Source organism: Balaenoptera musculus, chromosome 1, assembly GCF_009873245.2.
Source record: "Balaenoptera musculus isolate JJ_BM4_2016_0621 chromosome 1, mBalMus1.pri.v3, whole genome shotgun sequence".
Lineage (NCBI taxonomy): Eukaryota > Metazoa > Chordata > Mammalia > Artiodactyla > Balaenopteridae > Balaenoptera > Balaenoptera musculus.
In genome coordinates, this window is record NC_045785.1 from 106,670,830 (window position 1) to 106,693,555 (window position 22,726).

Sequence of the window (22,726 nt, forward strand, 5' to 3'; positions counted from 1 at the left end):
GTTAGTGGGAATGTAAATTGATACAGCCACTATGGAGAACAGTATGGAGGTTCCTTTAAAAAACTAAAAATAGAACTACCATACAACCCAGCAATTCCACTACTGGGCATATACCCTGAGAAAACCATAATTCAAAAAGAGTCATGTACCAAAATGTTCATTGCAGCTCTATTTACAATAGCCAGGACATGGAAGCAGCCTAAGTGTCCATCATTGGATGAATGGATAAAGAAGATGTGGCACATATATACAATGGAATATTACTCAGCCATAAAAGGAAACGAAATTGAGTTATTTGTAGTGAGGTGGATGGAGTTAGAGTCTGTCATACAGGTGAAGTAAGTCAGAGAAAAACAAATACAGTATGCTAACACATATATATGGAATCTAAGGGAAAAAAAAAAGGTCATGAAGAACCTAGTGGTAAGACGGGAATAAAGACACAGACCTACTAGAGAACGGACGTGAGGATATGGGGAGGGGGAAGGGTAAGCTGTGACAAAGTGAGAGAGTGGCATGGACATATATACACTACCAAATGTAAAATAGCTAGTTGGAAGCAACCGCATAGCACAGGGAGATCAGCTCGGTGCTTTGTGACCACCTAGAGGGGTGGGATAGGGAGGGTGGGAGGGAGGGAGATGCAAGAGGGAAGAGATATGGGAACATATGTACATGTATAACTTTGTTATAAAGCAGAAACTAACACACCATTGTAAAGCAATTATACTCCAATAAAGATGTTAAAAAAAAAAAGCTGGATTAGCAATACTCATATCAGATAAAATAGTCTTTAAAATAAAGACTGTTACAAGAGATAAGAAAGGACACTACATAATGATCAAGGGATCAATCCAAGAAGAAAACGTAACAACTATAAATATTTATGCACCCAACATAGGAACACCTCAATACATAAGGCAAATGCTAACAGCCATAAAAGGAGAAATCAACAGTAACACAATAGTAGTGGGGGACTTTAACACTCCACTTACACCAATAGACAGATCATCCAGAGAGTAAATAAATAAGGAAACACAAGCTTTAAAAGACACAATAGACCAGATAGACCTAAATGATATTTTTAGGACATTCCACCTGAAAGCGGAAAAACACACTTTCTTCTGAAGTACACATGGAACACTCTCCAGAATAGATCACATCCTGGGTCACAAATCAAGCCTTGGAAAACTTAAGAAAGCTGAAATTGTATCAAGCATCTTTTCCAACCACAACGCTATGAGAGTAGAAATCAATTACAGGAAAAAAACAGTAAAAGACACAAACACATGGAGGCTAAACAGTGCGCTGCTAAATAACCAAGAGATCACTGAAGAAATCAAAGAAGAAATCAAAAAAATACCTAGGAACAAATGACAACAAAAACACAATGATCCAAAACCTATGGGACGCAGCTAAAGCAGTTTTAAGAGGGAAGTTCACAGCAATTCAAGCTTGCCTCAAGAAACAAGAAAAATCTCAATAAACAATATAACCTTACACCTAAAGCAACTAGAAAAAGAACAAAGAAAACCCAAAGGTAGTAGAAGGAAAGAAATCATAATCAGAGCAGAAATAAATGAAATAGAAACAAAGAGAATAGCAAAGATCAATAAAACTAAAAGCTGGCTCCTTGAGACGATAAACAGAGTTGATAAACCTTTAGCCAGACTCACCAAGCAAAAAAGGGAGAGGACTCAAATCAATAAAATTAGAAATGAAAAGAAGAGATTACAAGTGACACTGCAGAAATACAAAAGATTATAAGAGACTACTACAAGCAACCCTATACCAATAAAATGGACAACCTGGAAGAAATGGACAAATTCCTGGAAAAGTACAACTTTACAAGATTGAACCAGGAAGAATTAGAAAATACAAACAGACCAATCACAGGTAATGAAATTGAAACTGTAATTTAAAATCTTCCAACAAACAAAAGTCTAGGACCAGATGGCTTCACAGGCGAATTCTATCAAACATTTAGAGAAGAGTTAACACCTATCCTTCTCAAACTCTTCCAAAAAATTGTGGAGGGAGGAACACTCCCAAACTTGTTTTACGAGGGCCACAATCACCCTGTTACCAAAACCAAACAAAGATATTACAAAAAAAGAAAATTATAGACCAGTATCACTGATGAACATAGACACAAAAATCCTCAAGAAAATACTAGCAAACAGAATCCAACAACACATTAAAAGAATCATACACCATGATCAAGTGGGATTTATCCCAGCAATGCAAGGATTCTTCAATATATGCAAAACAATCAATGTGATACACCATATTAACAAATTAAAGAATAAAAATCATATGATCATCTCAATAGATGCAGAAAAAGCTTTTGGCAGAATTCAACACCCATTTATGATAAAAACTCCAGAAAGTGGGCATAGAGGGAACCTACCTCAACATAATAAAAGCCATATATGACAAACCCACTGCAAACATCATTCTCAATGGTGAAAAACTGAAAGCATTTCCTCTAAGATCAGGAACAAGAGAAGGCTGTCCACTCTTGCCACTATTATTCAACATGGTATTGGAAGTCCTAGCTGCAGCAATCAGAGAAGAAAAAGAAATAAAAGGGATACAAATTGGAAAAGACCTAAAACTGACTTTGCCAATGATATGGTACTATACATAGAAAATGCTAAAGATCCCACCAGAAAACTACCAGAACTAGTCAGTGAATTTGATAAGGTTGCAGGATACAAAATTAATGCACAGAAATCTCTTGCATTCCTATACAGTAACAACGAAAGATCAGAAAGAGAAATTAAGGAAACAACCCCATTTACCATCACAACAACAAAAATACCTAGGAGTAAACCTACCTAAAGAGGCAAAAGACCTGTACTCAGAAAACTATAAAACACTGATGAAAGAAATTAAAGATAACATAAACAGTTGGGCAGGTATACCTTGGTCCTGGATTGGAAGAATCAATACTGTGAAAATGACTATACTACCCAAAGCAATCTACAGATTCAATGCAATCCCTATCAAATTACCAGCGGCATTTTTCACAGAACTAGAACAAGAAATTTTACAATTTGTATGGAAACACAAAAGACCCCAAATAGCCAAAGCAATCTTGAGAAAGAAAAATGGAGCTGGAGGAATCAGGTTCCTTGACTTCAGACTATACTCCAAGGCTACAGTAATCAAGACAGTATGGTACTGGCACAAAAACAGAAATATAGATCAATGGAACAGGATAGAAAGCTCAGAGATAAACCCACGCACATAGGGTCACCTTATCTTTGACAAAGGAAGCAAGCATATACAGTGGAGAAAAGACAGCCTCTTCAATAAGTGGTGCTGGGAAAACTGGACAGCTACATGTGAAAGAATGAAATTAGAACACACCCTAACTACAGACACAAAAATAACCTCAAAATGGATTAAAGACCTAAATGTAAGGCCCAGATACTATAAAACTCTTAGAGGAAAACATAGGCAGAACACTCTATGACATAAATCACAGCAAGATCCTTTTTGACCCACCTCCTAGAATAAGGTAATTAAAAACAGGAATAAACAACTGAGACGTAATGAAACGTAAAAGCTTTTGCACAGCGAAGGAAACCATAAACAAGACCAAAAGACAACCCTCAGAATGGGAGAAAATATTTGCAAATGAAGCAACTGATGAAGGATTAATCTCCAAAATATACAATCAGCTCATGCAGCTCAATAACACAAAAACAAACAACCCAATCCAAAAATGGGCAGAAGACCTAAATAGATATTTCTCCAAAGAAGACATACAGATGGCCAAGAGGCACATGAAGAGATGCTCAACATCACTAATTATTAGAGACATGCAACTCAAAACTACAATGAGGTATTGACTCACACCCATTAGAATGGGCATCATCAGAAAATCTACAAACAATAAATGCAGGACAGGGTGTGGAGGAAAGGGAACCCTCTTGCACTGTTGGTGGGAATGTAAATTGATACAGCCACTATGGAGAACAGTATGGAGGTTCCTTAAAAAACTAAAAATAGAACTACCATATGAACCAGCAGTCCCACTACTGGGCATATACCCTGAGAAAACCGTAATTCAAATAGAGTCACGTACCACAATGTTCATTGCAGCACTATTTACAATAGCCAGGACATGGAAGCAACCTAAGTGTCCATCAACAGATGAATGGATAAAGAAGATGTGGCACATATATACAATGGAATATTACTCAGCCATAAAAAGGAATGAAATTGAATTATTTGTGCTGAGGTGCATGGACCTAGAATCTGTCATACAGAATGAAGTAAGTTAGAAAGAGAAAAACAAATACCGTATGTTAACGCATATATATGGGATTTAAAGAAGCGGTACTGATGAACCTAGTGGCAGAGCAGGAATAAAGATGCAGACATAGAGAACTGACTTGACACCGTGGGGAAGGGGAAGCTGGGATGAAGTGAGAGAGTAGCATTGACATATATACACTACCAAATGTAAAATGGATGGCTAGTGGGAAGCTGCTGCATAGCATAGGGAGATCAGCTCGGAGCTTTGTGAAGAGGTAGAGGGATGGGATAGGGAAGGTGGGAGCGAGGCTCAAGAGGGAGGGAATATGGGGATATATGTATACATATAGCTGAATCACTTTGTTGTATAGCAGAAACTAACACAATATTGTAAAGCCTTTCTACTCCAATAAAGATGTGAAAAAAAGAAAAGAAAGCACCTACCACATGTCAGGAACTCTGCTAAGGACAAAACAAAGATGACTAAAAGAGTATCTGAGCTCACAGTCCAGGAATGACTGAAAGGAAAAAGTGATGGGTCCTAAGAGTAAGGGTGGTAAGTCAGTACAAATGAAAAGGTGGGATTTCACTGTAGGGAAAAGAGGAAAAAGGATTAATGCTTTGGAAAGAGAAATAAAAGTAGATTTCTGGGCAATGTGAAGCTGAGAGTTGTTCAATCTTGTCAGGTTCTGAAGGCATCTCCAGATCCAGCTTTCAAAGAAAACTGGGACAATGACAATGGAACAGCTAAAAATAGGTCATAATTATAGCAAAGAAAGCCACAGCCAGCATAAACCTGGCCATTGTTATTGTTGAAGTTGTGGAATTGCTGCTTTCAATTACTCTTGTCATTAGCGGCTTCCTGATACGATCTTCTGTGGTGAGGATAGCTTTTCGAGCTCCATCCCACTTTCCAGGGCCTTGTAGCCGATACTGGATTGGAGTACAGGGTCCCCAAAATAACTGTAATGCCAATTTGGGGTCAGTAAAGGCCAGGGACAGTAGATTAGGCCTGACGCCCACCAGATCAGCAAGCTCATCCATGGTATCTATATAGTCTCCCTGAATGGTATGGCGTTGGCTGTCCACATACCTGAAGCAGAGAAGACAGAAGGCATGCCTATTAACAATTCAGTCACTCCATCAATTAATCAATGCTTTCTCTCTGCTCTTGGCTCAATTTTGGGCTAGGAGCTGTAGAAAATAGAGAAGAAAGAAAAGACATGTCTATTCTTAAGGGCCTTATAATCTACTGAACTAGATAAGATAGATACACATGAAACAGAGAAGGTAAGACTTCACATGAAACAGACAAGAATATAAGACTTACGGTAAACCACGTGGTTTTAGACTGCTAAATAGAAATGTAGAAGTTGTTAGTTAACATAGAGCTATGATAAGTCCTTGAAGGATGTGGAAGAAATAGATAAGCTGAGAACAAAGAGGAAAGTATTACAAGTCAATATATATAATGTAGAATATATATTGTAGAAGTTTGGCAGTGAAAGGAAGGAGGAAAATAGGAGAGCACCTAGAAAGGGTATCAGGGTTAAGTAAAAACTGTCTTTCTCCTCCTTGCAGAAGGGAGAGTTATGCTGGTATAATCAGTTGAAGAAAACCACATCTTTGGGCATGGGATGGTTGTGCCTCTGACTTCTCCACAAAAATCTAGGAACTTCATCAACATCAACTTTGTTCAAATAAAAATCACCAGTGAATAAGCTCAAGTTCTGAAATTCAGATTGCTAAATGTGTCCACCCAATCACTAAAATACTAGCTGATGGTACCACCTTCCCAGATCCTATAGATTACTCATACTAAGAGCCACTGTGACCTAAGTATGCTGTCACATGACAGCCAGTAAAGTGGCCTCTGCAGATTTGTAAATCTACCTACAGATTTGTAATTTAACCATATCTACCTCTCATTAATTCATCATTGCCCTTCCTCTGGCAGCTCTAATAGCCCTTCATGTAATCCTTGCCAAAATAATATACCAGGTTTTCTCTCCATGTGCTTTTTCCTACTTGAGTTTTCTTTTAGGCCCTAAACGTAGAATTTTCTTAAGGTTTTCTCTCCTTTCCCATCCATATTCAAACCACTTGGTGGTAATTCTCTATTCTATTGTCACAAACTATTATTTCCTTTTCCTTCAAAATATAATCTAAATCCTTAAACGAACACAAGGACAATAAATACAGTACAACATTGCTCTTATTAAGAAGTAAGTTGGGGGACTTCCCTGGTGGTGCAGTGGTTAAGAATCCGCCTGCCTATGCAGGGGTCACGGGTTCGATCCCTGGTCCAGAAAGATCCCACATGCTGTGGAGCAACTAAGCCTGTGTGCCACAACTACTGAGCCCGTTTGCCACAACTCCTAAACCCCATGCACCCTAGAGCCCATGCACCACAACTACTGAAGCCCACACGCTCTAGGGCCCACATGCTGCAACTACTGAAGCCCACGTGCCTAGAGCCCATGCTCCACAACAAGAGAAGCCACCACAATGAGAAGCCCATGCACCGCAAAGAAGAGTAGCCCCCTGCTCTCCAGAACTAGAGAAAGCGCACACACAGGAACGAAGACCCAATGCAGCCAAAAAAAGAAGAAGAACTAAGTGGGGAAAATTAACCACCTGTCTTCCTGGGAGTACTCTTACCTTTTGCCCATATCCTCTTGAACCTTAGCTATTTCTTTTATCATTTCATTTTGTGAGGGTAATGTCTTTATCCCTAAAGAGAAAAATCAAAATTTTAAGTGTAAAATGACCTCAGTATGAACACTAATCCTATTAACAATTACCATGCTATGGAAAATTCAAAGAAATACAGGCTAGTTGTCTGTAGCAAGGGGGTTACACCTTCACTTGATCACCTTAGCCTACCACCACCAAAATATAATCATATTAACCTCAGTAACTTACTCTTTTCTACTTTGTCTTTGAAAGATATTTCTCCTAATCTGCTTTCCAACCAAAAGCTGCCTCCTCCCTAACATAGTCTTTCAATTGGGAAATGAAATCTGGACATGAGGAAATGATAAATGGCCTTAAAAGTATATGGAAAATGAGGTACAAAGTAAAACGAGGGGGGAGGATTGGAAACACACATGTACTTGTACTCTTAATAACAAAGAGGCTTTATACCACAGGGAGAAAGAAGTAAAAGTAAACTCTCAGTCCTATTGTATGCCTAAAGTTCCATGGAAGATAAGCCTTACTTTCTAAATTTTTTATTTGGTGAGAGTGAGGGGGAAGGTCAAAGGCAACTCATAATACCCAATTTTAACAAATAAATTTAAGCACTAATGCACAAACAGTTCCAGTAGCAGGAATTTAACACCAAGGACATGGCTAGACAAAGGTAGAATAGTATTTAAGTCAACATAGACAACTCTTAATTTAAATGATTAGCTTTATGCCCGGATTTACAATCACTATGCCATGTAGAAAACTTTAGCCACACCCAACTCTAAAGTGTTATTCCACAAAATTCTGGAACGTGTAATTTTAGAATGGGAATATATCTTACCTAATACGATCCTTCTCTCTACAAGTACTCTCAAGTGGTTATCTCATTCCTCCTTAAATATCTCTGGTGATGGGGATCTCATCACCTGAGGAGATGATTTAATTGTTTGGCTGCTCTACTTGCTGGAACATTATTCTTTTCATTGACCCCAGAACCTGGCTCCATGCAACTGGCACCAGTGGACTTAGCTCTGCCTTCTGGAGCCAAGGAGTCTAGTATTAACAAATGACAGCCTTTGAACCATTTGAGAACCACTGTCATAACTTCTTTAAGTCTTCCCATTATCAGCCTTAAAGCCTTAACAGTTCCCCATATAACAGGTTTCACGTTCTCTGCCCCACTGTTTGCCTTTCTCTGGGCACACTCCAGTAACTATCCTGGTGTGTCCCTCTTAAAACATGAGACTCAAAATTCAGCACTCAAGAAATAGCCTTCTGTGTTTTGCCATGTGTTCTTTTCATTTTAGCCTTGGGAATTATGATATGCATAAGTCAATGAGGAATCACTGAAACGCTTCATTTGAAGTTAATCACAGGTCTTAAGATGCTCATGAAACACAGTTTGAAAGTTGATTTCCAAATTATTTCTCATAGTAAAACCGTAATTTTTACTTCTCTTAACTAGAAACATTATGGAGGAGGAGGTGATTTCTTGCCTGTGAGGCAGCCAATTCATCCAAAAAACAAAACAAAACAAAAAACAAAAACCCAACCAAACAAAAAATCACTATAAATTAGATAGGTAGATAGATAGGAATATATAAAGATGTGTACTGTATCCGGTGGTGCAGTTCTTAATTCATCGATACTGTTGTTGCAGTGTTTCCTCATTCAGGCACATGTCATTTTTACCATATGTATCTCCCTCCTTCCTATCTTGCTCCTCCTCTTATATTACCAGTTTACATCAATGGCCATAGCCCCTGAGCAGATTCTTTTCTCTCTTTCATCTCCAACCTACATTCCATCCAAATCCTTTCAAATTCACCAATGAAATTTCATTCAAATATTTCTCCTCGTATTCCTTTACCTTACTTTAAAGCCCTCATTATGTCTTTCTTCGACATTTGTCACAGGCTCGAAACTGACCTATTTCCCATTTCATTTCCCTCTAATACATCTTCTGAATTACAAATCTGATTTGACTCCCCATTTCCCAGTTAATCCTTCAGTTGTTCTCTATTGCCTACATTGAATGTAAACTTCTGGCATGGCACCTAAGGATTTTTCTTGGTTTTGCCTCTATAAATATCTCCAGCTTCATTTTCTTTAATTCCTATAATACTTTATTCCCCAGAATTCTGAACTCCTTGTAGTTCTCAGGACTTGGTTTATTTTGTCATTTCCTCTAACTTTGCATAAATATTACTAATTGTTCTCTTCTCTGTTATGGTCAAGATGGCCTTGTCCTTTTAGTAAAATCTTACTTTTTTACAGTGTGTTTGCAGTTGTAGGGAGAATTGGGTACTTGTTCCTTCCTGCTCCCATAGCCAGCTCCTCTACATTGTTATTGGACCCTTGTTTAGGATATAGTAAATATCTGCTGAATGAATGAACACATTAAATGTCTGTTTACTTGTCTCCCTTGCTTGACTCTGAGTTCCATAAAGATAGGAATTTTCTGTTTGGTCATATTTGCATCTAGCAGAGGGTCTGGCATATACTAAGAGGCCAGTAAATGTTAGCTGAAGAATGTTGTTGAAGAACAGTATGGAACTGAAGTTCAGATATTTCCTAAGGGTTCCAAGACAAGGTTCAAAAGGGGCGAGCCTGAATTATAACTCTGTGGAACTAAGTCTTTCAGTCGGCTCTCGGGCCTATGGCAGATTGTATTTATGTAATCCTGACTAGTCCCTGCATGTTTAATGTAAAGATAATGTTACAAGAGAAAGGAGGTGTGACTGCCATTCTGCTCTTTCAGTCCAGTCCAGCCTTTTACCATGACTGGAAATTGAGAAGGTAGTTCATAAGCTGAGATCCTCTGATAAGAACTTTCTACTGTAGAGTTTAGAAAACCTCCAAAAGTAAACTTGCAGTCATTGAATAGAGATGTATTAGCTACCTCCCATGTGCTAGGCACTGGTCTAGACTTGGAAGACAAAGGCAAATAAACATGATTCTTTTATTTAAAGAGCTTTCAATATACTACAAAGAGAGGGAGGAAATAAACAGGCTTTTCCCACACAAATAACGAGTAAAGGGGAGGAATACCAGGCAGAGAGAACAGCAGAAGCAAAGGCACAGGGTACAAGAGTATCTACTGTGTTTGCTGCATAGTGGGTAAGTCATTCAGTGCATCTAGAAGACTGTAGGATGGATGGTAAAGACCTGCAAAAGATGGGCCTGAGAAAGCAGCCTGTATCCAATTTGTGGAGGAACTTGAATGCCATGGTATGACATAATGCCTCCTTGTGATCCAGAGAATTGGTATCATTTCATACGGTTTGCAAGGGAAGAAAGTTACTAAATGAAAGTGGAACACTTGCAAGGGCTCTTGAGAGGGCTACAAGCGAGACAAAAGAAAACTAGATTTCTGCCAAGGCAAGCAAGTGGGTTCAGTGTTCTAGAAAAGGGTGGAATATTTTCTTGACAAGATAATAGTAATTCTAGAGAACAAAGGAAGTAGGGAAATGGGGTTTGGTGGCTAAAGGACAGGCCAGGGAAGAGGACAGGCTGAGTTGGGCAGGTGTGAAAGAATGGTCTTAAAATTGGCACAGTGAAGGTAGAATTCTGGGATGAGAAAGGCAAGGATTTGGTAGGCAGACAGTAGAACAAAAAACTCAGGGTTCCTTTTGGAAATTTGATAAAGTTATAGGGATTCTCTGATGATTCCTTCCTTTCAAGTGTTAAGAAGAAAGCTAGAGGGATTAGCACTAACTAAGATTTGCTAGCATAGGGAACTGAGCTTTTTGTGCATTTCCCCTAAGATCCCCTAATCCCACAGTCATAATGTGGAATCTTCCAAATACTCATTTTCCCTAATCCTCTCAATGGTTCACTTGGTCCTGGAAAAGAGTCTCCTTTTTGTTCAAAGTGTACTAAGATGATGTGGCCTATTTAAAAACAACTTTTTCCTCTTACTTTATTGACCCAATTAAAAGATCCACTTTATATGACTGGAATTAAGCCAACTTAATGGATTACTTGCATTGGATTGCTGGTCCAGTGCTCAAGGAGTACATGATCTACTGGATAGAATTAAGAGGAATTGAAAATGAAAGAATGAAGAATGAAGAAATGAAAGAACTTTGGGAGTTCCCTGGCAGTCCAGAGGTTAAGATTCCATGCTTCCACTGCACGGTGCATGGGTTCGATCCCTGGTTGGGGAACTATGATTCCCACATGCCACACGGCACAGCCAAAAAATTAAAAAAAAAAAAAAAAAAGAAATGAAAGAATTTTGGGGAATTTGGAAAAGTTTTTTATCTATCAACTCTAACATCATTGCTTCTTTTTTCTCTGCTACCATGAGGATCTTCACTAGGGAAGAAGAATCTGTAATTTCAATAAGAACGTTTTTAAAAAATATTTATTTATTTATTTGGCTGCGCCGGGTCTTAGTTGTGGCATGCAAGATCCTCTTTGCAGCATGCATGATCTTTAGTTGAGGCACGTGGGATCTAGTTCCCTGACCAGAGAGCAAACCCAGGCCCCCTGCATTGGGGATGCGGAGTCTTAGCCACTAGACCACCAGGGAAGTCCCTCAACAAGAACTTTGAATATTTTTAATTAAACATTAGTAATGGTAGCAAATTTTATTATAGTAACCATAGAATCAAAGGACTTCTTTGTTAGAAGGAACCTTAAAAGTCATCTGATTTCTCCCTATTCTGAGGCTTGAATCTGCTTCATATTGGCCTGGTCAAAGTTTATTTTTAATGTTAAGCTGATACTGTGCAAACTCTCAGAATTTCACTCCTTGCTTCTGGTTCAACCCTTTGAAGTGATACTAAGCAAATATATAAAACCTTCTGCCATGGGGCATCTATTCAAGTATCTGAAAGGAACTTTCATATCTCCCGTAAATATTATCCTCTCTAGGCCAAACCTCTCCAGCTCCTTTTGTTGTACTTCAAATGGCACATTTTCAAATCCCTTAACCATTCTTGTCTCTCTCCTTTTAATGTACTCCAGTTTCACTTTTAAAATGTCTGTGGGTGTGGTCTTGCTAGTTCAGGGAAGAACAGTTGTAAATTCCAGGACATTATAGTTTTTTAATGATGCCAGATATAGTTAAGTCTTTTGGAAGCCACATCCTTCTGCTGATTCATATTGAGCCTACTATCTCAAACCCCAAAGTTTTTTCTCATGTTTTCCTAGGCAAAACTTTCTGAAAGAGGGAACATAAAGGGGGGAAAGTAACACTTTGAGTGGCTGAATCTTTTTCATTCTGGACTAGTCTTTAACCAGCTCTTAATTTTTGTCTGAAATGAAATCACAGCACTTCTATATTTGACTTTCTCTAACTATAATGAAAGAAGATTAAATTCTTTTGCTTCACAAATATGTATCAGTTGTCTAAAATCTAGATGAGTGGATTTTAATCTGGAGTGCACGTTGGAATCACCTGGGGAACATTTTCTCAACAATCTTATGTCAGCCCCACCCGAGACTTATTAAATAAACACCACCAGGCAAAGCATGCCTATTTTCAGAAAACTTCCTAGTAGATTTTGCTATATGTCCATGGTTATAAATTACTACTTTATATTCCTTCAAAAATTAATTTTTGAGCACTAATTTTGTGCCAGGCACTGTTACAATCATACATACTGTCTCAGCTATTTATAAGCAAGAACATAAACATAATTAAACAAGCCACTAAGTAATTAGGTAGTCATCTTGCATGGTCACTTACCTTTAAATACTTGAGTGACCCAGCGTCCTTGGAGCTCTGAAATGGGCATAATGGCACCCAAGGGCTGGATCAAGCCTATGATTGCAAGAGTTGGCTTTTCTAGGTTAGGAGGGAAGACCTTTTTATACAGAGATATCTTGTTTTTGACTACTTTGACAGAATCTTCAAGAAAAGGAAAGGCAAAGCTATAGCCTGTAGCAAAGATAACAGCATCAATGTCATCTTCCCTGGAGCCATCCTCAAATATGGCCGCTGTCTCTGTGAATTCCTTCACGTTTGATTTCACCTTCACCAAGCCAGAAATTATACAATTTGGCAGAAAGTCATTTACCGTTGGATGCTGACTCAGAGCTCTGTGAATGATGATAAAGAAGGAGAAATCAAGAGAGATCATGAGAGGGAACGATCATTACCATGTAAGTAAAATTCTATTTTGATTGAGGTGATTAATCAATATGCTAGTAGTCTCCCTTTATTCATGAAATTTGGGAAAGGTCTAATGTATACCAGCTTGATAAAGATAAGGATCTCAGAGTAAAAGTTGGACCCTGGATGACATTTAAAGAGAAGATGTTGGAGAACTGAGGGAAGAATTATTTTATTTGATGAGTACGTGCATGGCTTCTCAAGGACTAATAATGCTCTCAGTGATATGATAAGTCCACAGTCTAGTAGCTTCTATCCATATATCAAGAAATATGCAGAACTGGACTATCAGCATTCTGTTGAGTCTCTTTTCCTCTTCAAAGGCCCAAGAGCTAGGCTTGGACCATCATTTTCCAAAAGGTATAATAAATTACACGTGTATAGTGACTTACAGTTATAAATTGATTTTACATACATTACCGTATTTGAGTCTCACGCAAACCCAACGAAGGAAGCAGGACAATTGTCATTATCCAGGTCTTATAGATGAGGAAACTGAGGCCTAAAGAAGTTAAGTGGCTTGTCCAAGGTCACACAGCCTAGGATTTTAGGATTTATATCAAATGGTTTTTTATGAACTCCCTTGAGATACTCTAGGCATGGTAAGTAGTGTTTCCTCGAAATAGCATAGGATAAGGTGAGAACCTTGGACCTTTCTAAAAGCAGTGTGAATACTTGGATCCTGTGTTAACAGACTCTGAGAATCCTCAGCCCATCATGTTCAGACAGAGCTGGCCTCTTCTTAGGAACAACATATGTTTAAACAGTATTACTTGTTTGCTACATTTAGTAATTCTTTGACGCAAACCTTTAGGTACAGATTCTGTTCTCATTCCAACCTCATCATTTCATCTTTCTCTCCAAACTTACTCCTGTTCACTAACAGTACCACCATCCACATTGTTGCCCAAGCCACAAAACTGTGAGTCTTACATCTGATCACCAAGGCCACCCTTTCTCCTCTTAACATCCCCAGAATAGTTTTACTTATTCTGTTTCACCTGGGCCATTACAGCTGTCTTTTAGGGCCTCCTGCTCCATCCCCTTTCAATCTATCTTCTACATCATTTTTGGAGTGATTGTTCCAAAATATATTTATTATTATGTCACTCACTTGCTTAAAATCTTTCAATGGCTCTGGGCTGTCTTCATTCTAAACTTTTTATTTAGCAGAGCATACAAACATTTTCATGTATCTGCCCAGTGAACCAGGTGATGTACTCAGTCACTCTTCCATCTTCGCCTATAGTCCAGCCAAACCAAACTATGTTCAGCCTCAGAGCATAATGTATTTTTTGCTATTCCAAGACCTTGTATTTATAATTAGAATGCTACTTCCTTACCCTGTTTGTTTGACTATGTCTTATTATTCCATAAAGCCTCAATTTATTTTGTGATCACCAAAGTTATGGATGCTACAGTTTCCATAATTGGGTGAAATAAATGGCTGAAAGGTTGGGGAACACAGTCTCAAAGTATCACCCCACTGGTTAGTTTCAAAGGAAAAAACATCTTTACAAAAGAGAAACCTGGTAGACCACCTAATCCAAGTTGTCAAATTTTACATCATTAATATGCTATAAACTGCTATCATATGGCTCCTGATGTGATCCACCAAGAAAGTACAACATAACCTATGAATATTCACACCAAAATTGTTTAACCTAAATATAATAGAGGAAGAACAACTATGAAAGTCCAAATTTAGAGACTTTCTGCAAAACAAATGGCTTCAATTCTTAAAAAAAACCAAAAATCCATGTCAAGAAAATGGAGATTTATTTCAGATTAAGAGAGATTAAAGAGATATGACAACTAAATACAATGGTGTAATACCTTACAGGACCCTGGATTTAAAACTATAAAAGCTACAGGAAATTCCCTGGCATTCCAGTTGTTAGGACTCCAAACTTTAAGCAATGCAGTGTGGCCAAAAAATAAATAGATAAGCTACAAATATTATTGAAACAATTTGGAAAATGTGAATATGCATTATATTAGATAATGGTATTTTATCAATGTTAAATTTACTAAGTGTGATAATTATGTTTATGTAGAAGGATGCCCTTTTTCTTAGGCAATATATGCTAAAGAATGTAGGGTAAAGTGTCATATAGACTGCAGCTTACTCTCAAATGTTTCAGAAAAAATTTATGAATATATGTATGTATATATGGATGCTATATATGTATGGATCTATCTATCTCCAGAGAGAGGGAGAGGGAAAAAGCAAATATAGTAAACTGTGAATAATAGGTGAATCTAAGTGAAGGGTATATGGGTGCTCATTGTACTTACTATTTTATAGCAAGTAAATCTAAACATTAAAAAAATTAAAAGCTGGAGGGGAAAACAGCATTTAAAATCAGCTTCTAGAAATGCTGTCACAGTCTACCTTCTAGGCTGTGTGAGAACTCCCATCCTTCTTACTCTCATAGCACTCCATGCATTTCTTTATCATAGTCTATTGTTTGTCTTCTTGTTAGAGTATTAAAGGAAATATCCATTTCTCGAGTCTGTCATTTATTACTTGTGTGATCTTGGGCAAATTAGTTTCTCTAAGTGTCAGTTTTTATATCTGCAAAATGGAGATCAAAATAGTACCCACCTATAGCACTGTTGTGAGGATTAAATGAGATAATGCGTGTAACTCATTTAAAACCATGCTTGTCTTATATTAAGTCCTCAAAAAGGTACGGTGTTATTATTAGTATTACTATTACTATTAGATCTTTAGTCTCAGTATTCTCATGCCAGTATAATGCTTGGCTCATAACAGATGCTCAGTTATTTGTTGGATGAATGAATGAATGATACATTGCCTGCTACTACCACTTTGTTGTTGCTATTGGGCATCATGTAAAAAGAACTGGTACCTCGGGGAATGATAAAATGGTTAATGCCAAGGAGAATTATAGCCTGAAAATTATAGACCAATAGATCTTGGACTTCTGTGGGGGAAAGGTAGAAATCTAATCTCAGATTCTGTGGATTTGCTTAAAGTACAGATAGAGGTAGCTATACTATTAGCCTATGTGAACAGTCCTTATTCTTTGCCTTGGCTGTTACTGCCCACCTCCCAGCCTGGGACATACCTGTGTTTAGGCTTCAGGCCAAATATTTCATGATCAAACCTTTGGTTCATCTTTTTTTCCAAAAATATATTTGCTAATGATTGGCCACAAATCTTCTTCATAAAATATTGAAATCGAGAAGAGTATAACACATCAAAAGGATATCCATAGTCTCCGACACGATTGAAGATCCAAGCCCCTCTTCTGGTGCTGAGGAAAACCTGAGGCATGGGGAAAAAATGTTTGTTTTTGCCATTCCCTGACTCATTTCTCTGAAGGAATGGGAACCCATTTTCTTCAAGATGAATTTCAAACTGATTAGTCTGGCTTTTTATTCCCTGCCAATATATATACATTTAAATTTCCTGCCATTTTCTTCTCAAACACTAAGCTTACAATTAAATTGGTGTAGTCACTGACCAAGACTATGCCTTGCTCTGAACTACCAGTGCATTTCTGTTTAATGTCATTATGTCTCCCTGAAAAGCCCCCTATCCCCTTCATTCTCCAAAGCCTATTCATTTTTAAGATCCAGATCAAATCTCCCTCCTCCATGAAGACACTACTGACTGTTCTGGCTGATAATTTTCTCCCCATCTTCTGAACTTCTCTAGCACTTGTCACCTGTCCAACTCATTTAAAATCATGGAACAGTAAAGCTGAAAGCAACTGGACATCATTTGATCTGAAATCTCCTGTCTTTTTTTTTTTTGCCTTTGACATTGTTTGCAGTAATAGAAAAAACTTATCATTTATATTGATATTTAATATTATATATTCTTATCTTTTATCTTTCCAAATGTGTTTTCTCCAAGGAGGGAGGTAGAGCATATACACCCTTTAGTCCCCAGCCTATCATCAGCATCACTTCCTTTTATTGAGAATTGTAACCTGTCAGTCACTGTATTAGGTCCTTTATCTATATTTTTTATTTGATCAATACAACAACCTCTTGAGGTAGGTATTGTTATGTCCATTTTATGGATGAGAAGCATGGAGAGGACGAATAACTTGCCTGAGATCATATAGCTACTAAATGGTAGAGCTGAATTTCCAACCTAAGTCTAACTGACTCCAAAGCCTGTGCTTAAGTAATGTTTCATTGATGATTTAAGGGAAAAACTGAAGATTGCAAGTAGAACCACAGGGAGCTGGTCCGTCTTTCTGTGTTATCTGCTGGCTAAAGTCCACTTAATAAAAGTTTGGTATTCAACTACCTGGCAAAAGCATCACTTTCTCTATATTATAAAACTCGCTGGAGATAGTTTCCAGGGTTGTAAGCTATACAAGACCATTGTTTTATGGTCTTTTGTCTAAGCCCTCATGTTAAAAGGTGACCTGTCTACAGAGGGATAATCATGTACTTCATAAATATATTCTCACCGATGGTGACCTTAACTGCTATCATAAATAAGCACTTTTACGTGTCACCGTTGAAAGAGCCTGTGTGTAGTCTTAGAAATCAAATGGTTTTGTGTGCAGTGTGTATAACTTTTTTAGTATCGGTTACGAGTAATGTAAATGCTCAGAGCTTCAGTTAAAAAGTTCTCTGTGTATAAAATAGTGGCAATAATACATAGGTCACAAAGCTTTCTCAGACACAACCACCTTACCTCCACCCGCTCTTGCTGCCTTGTTCTTTGGCAATTTACAATTGCTCAGTGCTTGTAAGGCCCAGCTCCTCTATAACTGACCATTTAACAAGCCAATGGTATTAAAGAAAGCTCATGCCTTCGGTCCCCACCACATACCTTGTACATTCTTTTATCATAGCACCCACATACATTTTTACCCTTTATTGTTTATATACCTATTTCCTAATAAATGCTTGTTGAATTAATTCATGGAGTAATATATGAAATCAGTTTTGTGGGGATAGATGGGGATAGACCTGAGAAGAAGTGTTATTGAATGGAGTTTGTGGGTAAAGTTCATTTCACAAAGTTGTGGCATTAAACTTCTATTTGAGGTGGGATAGGGAGGGCGGGAGGGAGGGAGATGTAAGACGGAAGAGATATGGGGATATATGTATATGTATAGCTGGTTCACTTTGTTATACAGCAGAAACTAACATACCATTGTAAAGCAATTATACTCCAATAAAGATGTTAAAAAAATAAATAAATAAAAATAAAGTAAATGCCAACCCTAAAAAAAAAATAATAATAATAATTTAAAAACAATTTGTGGAGAAGCACAGCTTAATTAAAATTACTGAAGAACAGCCAGACATTTACTTATTGCCAACAAAGTTACAATTCAATAAAGATGTGAATAACAAAATATATCAATGATGTCTTTTTCTAGGAATTTATAATTAAGATACTTTTTTCCCAGTTCAAAAGCTATGATACAAAAAACAGAACAAACAAACCAAAAAACCTCAAGGTCATAGAAATTGCTTCAGAGTGAATGTTATTCTGTGTTACCTAATGGTATGCAAAGGCTGGGGAGAGCTGCTTGCATGTGCTACAGTGTGGATGCTTTTCATACTGATACCCATGTTGTCTGTAGAAGGATTAGACTTCTGTTTTCCATTTGGGGAGTGATGAAGAGTGAAGAGGAAAATTCCCCCACCATCCTATGAGTGAAAAGCTTTCAATGACTGAGTACACTTTCCTTCAGATAAGAGCATAGCACTTCTGCTGGCCAACAGGTGATCCACACTCCAAATGCTGCATTCTAACAAGTTCTCCCAGCAATCACTTGGTCTTCTTCAGAGCCAGAGGCACATTCTGAAGAGACAGCTGAGTGAGGTTATGAGCACAGTCTGTGGTCATGACCAAATTCCTTAGTGTGAGGCCAAATGAATGATGAGACTCTAACTTGTAACCTTGGCTCCATCACATCACCAATCATAATGTTGCCAACTGAGGCAGTGAAACCAAGCCATGCATTTGCCATTGGCACTGATGGGCTGTGTGCAGGTATCCATACACTCTGTTGGGTCCACCTGCAGCTTCCTTGGTGAAGCAAAGTAAATAATTTACTAATTCAAACCTGCTTGGCTGTGTGGCTAATTTCCACAGCCAAATCGCTTCCAGAATTCCCAAGGCCAATTATAATGACTCTCTTTCCAGTGAAACTCTCTGAATTCTTATAATCTCGACTATGGAAGTATTGTCCTTTGAACTTCTCAATTCCTGCAAGAGAAGGGAAAATAATTATTGGGTGATGGTTTATCTGATATCATTTGTTAAATCATTCATTTTTTTGCAGTGTGTAGAGTTTATGCATATATTCTCCATATGTTCTGCTTTTACTCAGGTGCACTCTTACCTTTCTGAATATTTTGCCTGTTTCCTTTTCCCATAGCCTAAGAGTGGAACCTTGTGATTTCCTTATCATAAGTAGTCTGCTTAACTCAGGATCTGTTAGTATTTTGGACCTGTGGACTCACAAATCCAAACTGCTTCAGAAAATCTCCATTCGCTTTTGTCTTTTCATCCTGTTTATTTTTTTTTAATTGAAGTATAGTTGACATAATATTATATCAGTTTTTGATGTACAACATAGTAACTTGATATTTTTATAGATTATGCAACATACAAAGTTATTACAATGTTACAGTATTTTGACTATATTCCTTGTGCTGTATATTACAACCGTGTGACTGATTTATTTTATAACTGGTAGTTTGTATCTCTTAATCCCCTTCACCTATTTTGCCCATCCCCCACCCCCTCTTTTCATCATCTGTAAATACCTACTTACATTCCAATTGGAGTATATATGTTCTTATATACTCTAAACTATACATAGAGTGCTTTTTTCCCCAAAAAATGAAAATCCAGGTCAAAGACTGTAATTAAACTCTTTCTTTAAGCTTTATTTTCTTCCTTAGAAACCCAGTATTTCTGTTTGTTTCCTCGATTGCTAAAAAAGCCCTCATTCAGGTTGAAGAAGATGTGGTAAAAATATACAATGGAATATTACTCAGCAATAAAAAAGAGCAAAATAATGTCATTTGCAGCAACATGGATGGACCTAGAGATTGTCATACTGAGTGAAGTAAGTCGGAGAAAGACAAATATATGATATCGCTTATATGTGGAATCTAAAAAAAATGGTACAAATGAACTTATTTAGAAAACAGAAATAGGGGCTTCCCTGGTGGCGCAGTGGTTGAGAATCTGCCTGCCAATGCAGGGGACACGGGTTCGAGCCCTAGTCTGGGAAGATCCCACATGCCGCGGAGCAACTGGGTCCGTGAGCCACAATTATTGAGCCTGCACGTCTGGAGCCTGTGCTCCGCAACAAGAGAGGCCGCGATAGTGAGAGGCCCGCGCACCGTGATGAAGAGTGGCCCCTGCTTGCCACAACTAGAGAAAGCCCTCGCAGAGAAACGAAGACCCAACACAGTCATAAATAAAAAAATAAACAAAAATTTAAAAAAACAGAAATAGACTCACAGAGGTAGAAAACAAACTTATGGTTACCAGGGGGGAAAGGTGGGGGGGACGCCTAAACTGGTAGACTGGGATTGACATATACACACACTACTATATATAAAATAGATAACTAATAGGTACCTACTGTATAGCGCAGGGAACTCTTCTTAGTACTCTGTAATGAGCTATATGAGAAAAGAATCTAAAAAAGAGTGTATATGTATATGTATAATGAATTCACTTTGCTGTACAGCAGAAACTAACACAACATTTTTTTTTAAAATAAATTTATTTATTTTTGGCTGTGTTGGGTCTTCGTTTCTGTGCGAGGGCTTTCTCCAGTTGCAGCGAGAGGGCGCCACTCTTCATCGCGGTGCGCGGGCCTCTCACTGTCGCGGCCTCTCCCCTTGCGGAGCACAGGCTCCAGACGCGCAGGCTCAGTAGTTGTGGCTCACGGGCCTAGTTGCTCCACGGCATGTGGGATCTTCCCGGACCAGGGCACGAACCCGTGTTCCCTGCATTAGCAGGCAGATTCTCAACCACTGCGCCACCAGGGAAGCCCTTACACAACATTTAAAATCAACTGTTCTCCAATAAAAATTTAAAAAGAAAAAAAGGCCTTATTCAATCTAATGCGGATCAACTTTTTATCCTTAAAAAAACTAAAATTATTGTAAAACTAAATATAGAACCTTCTAATTTTCCTCTAGTCCCCCAAATTACTGTTATCTCTACATCCTAAATAGCATTAATACAAGTTACCCCGACATCTTTCAGGAGAATATGCAGAATTAAGATAAGCCTTATTTCATCCCAAGGTAGGAATCACTCAGACCACAGTCCTCCCATTCTTTAGGGATCAGGTCACAGGCATGGTTCAAGTGTCTTCCTTCCTTGTAGGCTACTTACCAGGGAAGCTTTCCAAGGGTAAGTGAGCATTGGTGTGATGGCCAGTGCAAATCATAACTCCATCGAAGACATTCACCTCCTTTTTCCCTTCAGATTCCGTGAGCACCTCCCATTGGCCTGAAGTGGAGAAATCAGGCTGCTTCTTCACACAGCACACGGTGGTCTGAAAAGAAAAGGGGTAGCCACAGGAGACTATAACCACAGCCTATATAGTGGACATCTTCCCTGACAGGACTCTCCTTGCAGAGGGTAAACAAAGGGCTGATACCACATAATAGGCCTCATGCAGGGATATTTGATTTTCATACTCCACAAATCAGAACTTTTTTGTTTGGGGCTGTGGTCAGAGTGAGAAAACTTCCATGAGGCAAGCTAAATAAAACAGAGTTGGCAGACTAATGTTGCACTCTCCTCTGCTTCTAGAAAAGTGCAAATTACTAGTTCTCTTGGACCATACCCTAAGGCAATGTGATACTTGAATAAAGTTTGGGCTTCTCTTGTGCTTCTGAGACACTCCATGCACTAAATGCCTATTCCTCCCCATATCCCCAGACATCCTGAGACTCTCTGATGCCTTCTTACCTCAAGTCCTGTTCTCACTGTCTGGCCTTAAACTTGTGACTGAGCTAGAGGGCTCCCTTTCCTAATAGAGTAGAAAAACATCTCAGTGGCTCATATTTTATGTAAATGAACCTCTCTTTGACTCCCATAAATGCCCATTTTACAAGTAACTATAAAGAAAGGAGGTGTGAGGTGGGGTAGTCAGTGGCACAATTTTTAACTTTAAAAAATAATCATAAATATGGGTTACTCTACCCAGCTTAAGGAAACATTAAAAATGTGTTCCTGTGCTTCTAGGGTTTATGACCATAATGTCTTGGTTGACTAGTAGAGATACCCCTCTTGTACACCTGAGACATCCTATACTATTTATAGTTCCTCTCTATCATGTTCTTATTTTTACACAAGCTGGTGCTTCTGCCTGGATCATCCTTTTACTCTTTCTTCATTTGGAGATACTCACCCTTCAACATTTAGCTTGGTATTATCTCCTCTAAGAAAAATTCCCAGGTGCCTGATGCCTCATGCCCTGATGGGCTGTGTCCCTCCTCTGAGCTGCAATGTATAGATTTCAGTGGCATTTATCACTCTGTAGCTCTTTATTTTTATAATTATGTTTACAATGAAATTTCTTTTCATTATTCTATCTCCTTAACTAGACTGTGAAATCACTGTTTTTTTTTTTGTTTTGTTTTTGTGTCTTCACT

The 22,726-nt window shown here is 38.2% G+C and overlaps 1 protein-coding gene across 3 annotated transcripts in view; it reads right to left on the reverse strand.

Moving 5' to 3' along the window:
- Positions 1-4,640: 4,640 nt before the first annotated feature.
- LOC118899550 (flavin-containing monooxygenase 5) overlaps positions 4,641-22,726 on the reverse strand; it is a 29,986-nt gene continuing 11,900 nt past the window's right edge. For all 3 annotated transcript variants that reach the window (XM_036861333.1, XM_036861338.1, XM_036861328.1), the window contains 6 exons: positions 21,459-21,621; positions 19,159-19,301; positions 16,180-16,379; positions 12,659-13,011; positions 6,931-7,003; positions 4,641-5,362 (listed from right to left, as the gene is read on the reverse strand). In XM_036861333.1, coding sequence (XP_036717228.1) covers positions 5,017-5,362; positions 6,931-7,003; positions 12,659-13,011; positions 16,180-16,379; positions 19,159-19,301; positions 21,459-21,621 — 1,278 coding nt within the window. In that variant the 3' untranslated portion in view covers positions 4,641-5,016. The remainder of the gene's footprint in view (positions 5,363-6,930; positions 7,004-12,658; positions 13,012-16,179; positions 16,380-19,158; positions 19,302-21,458; positions 21,622-22,726) is intronic.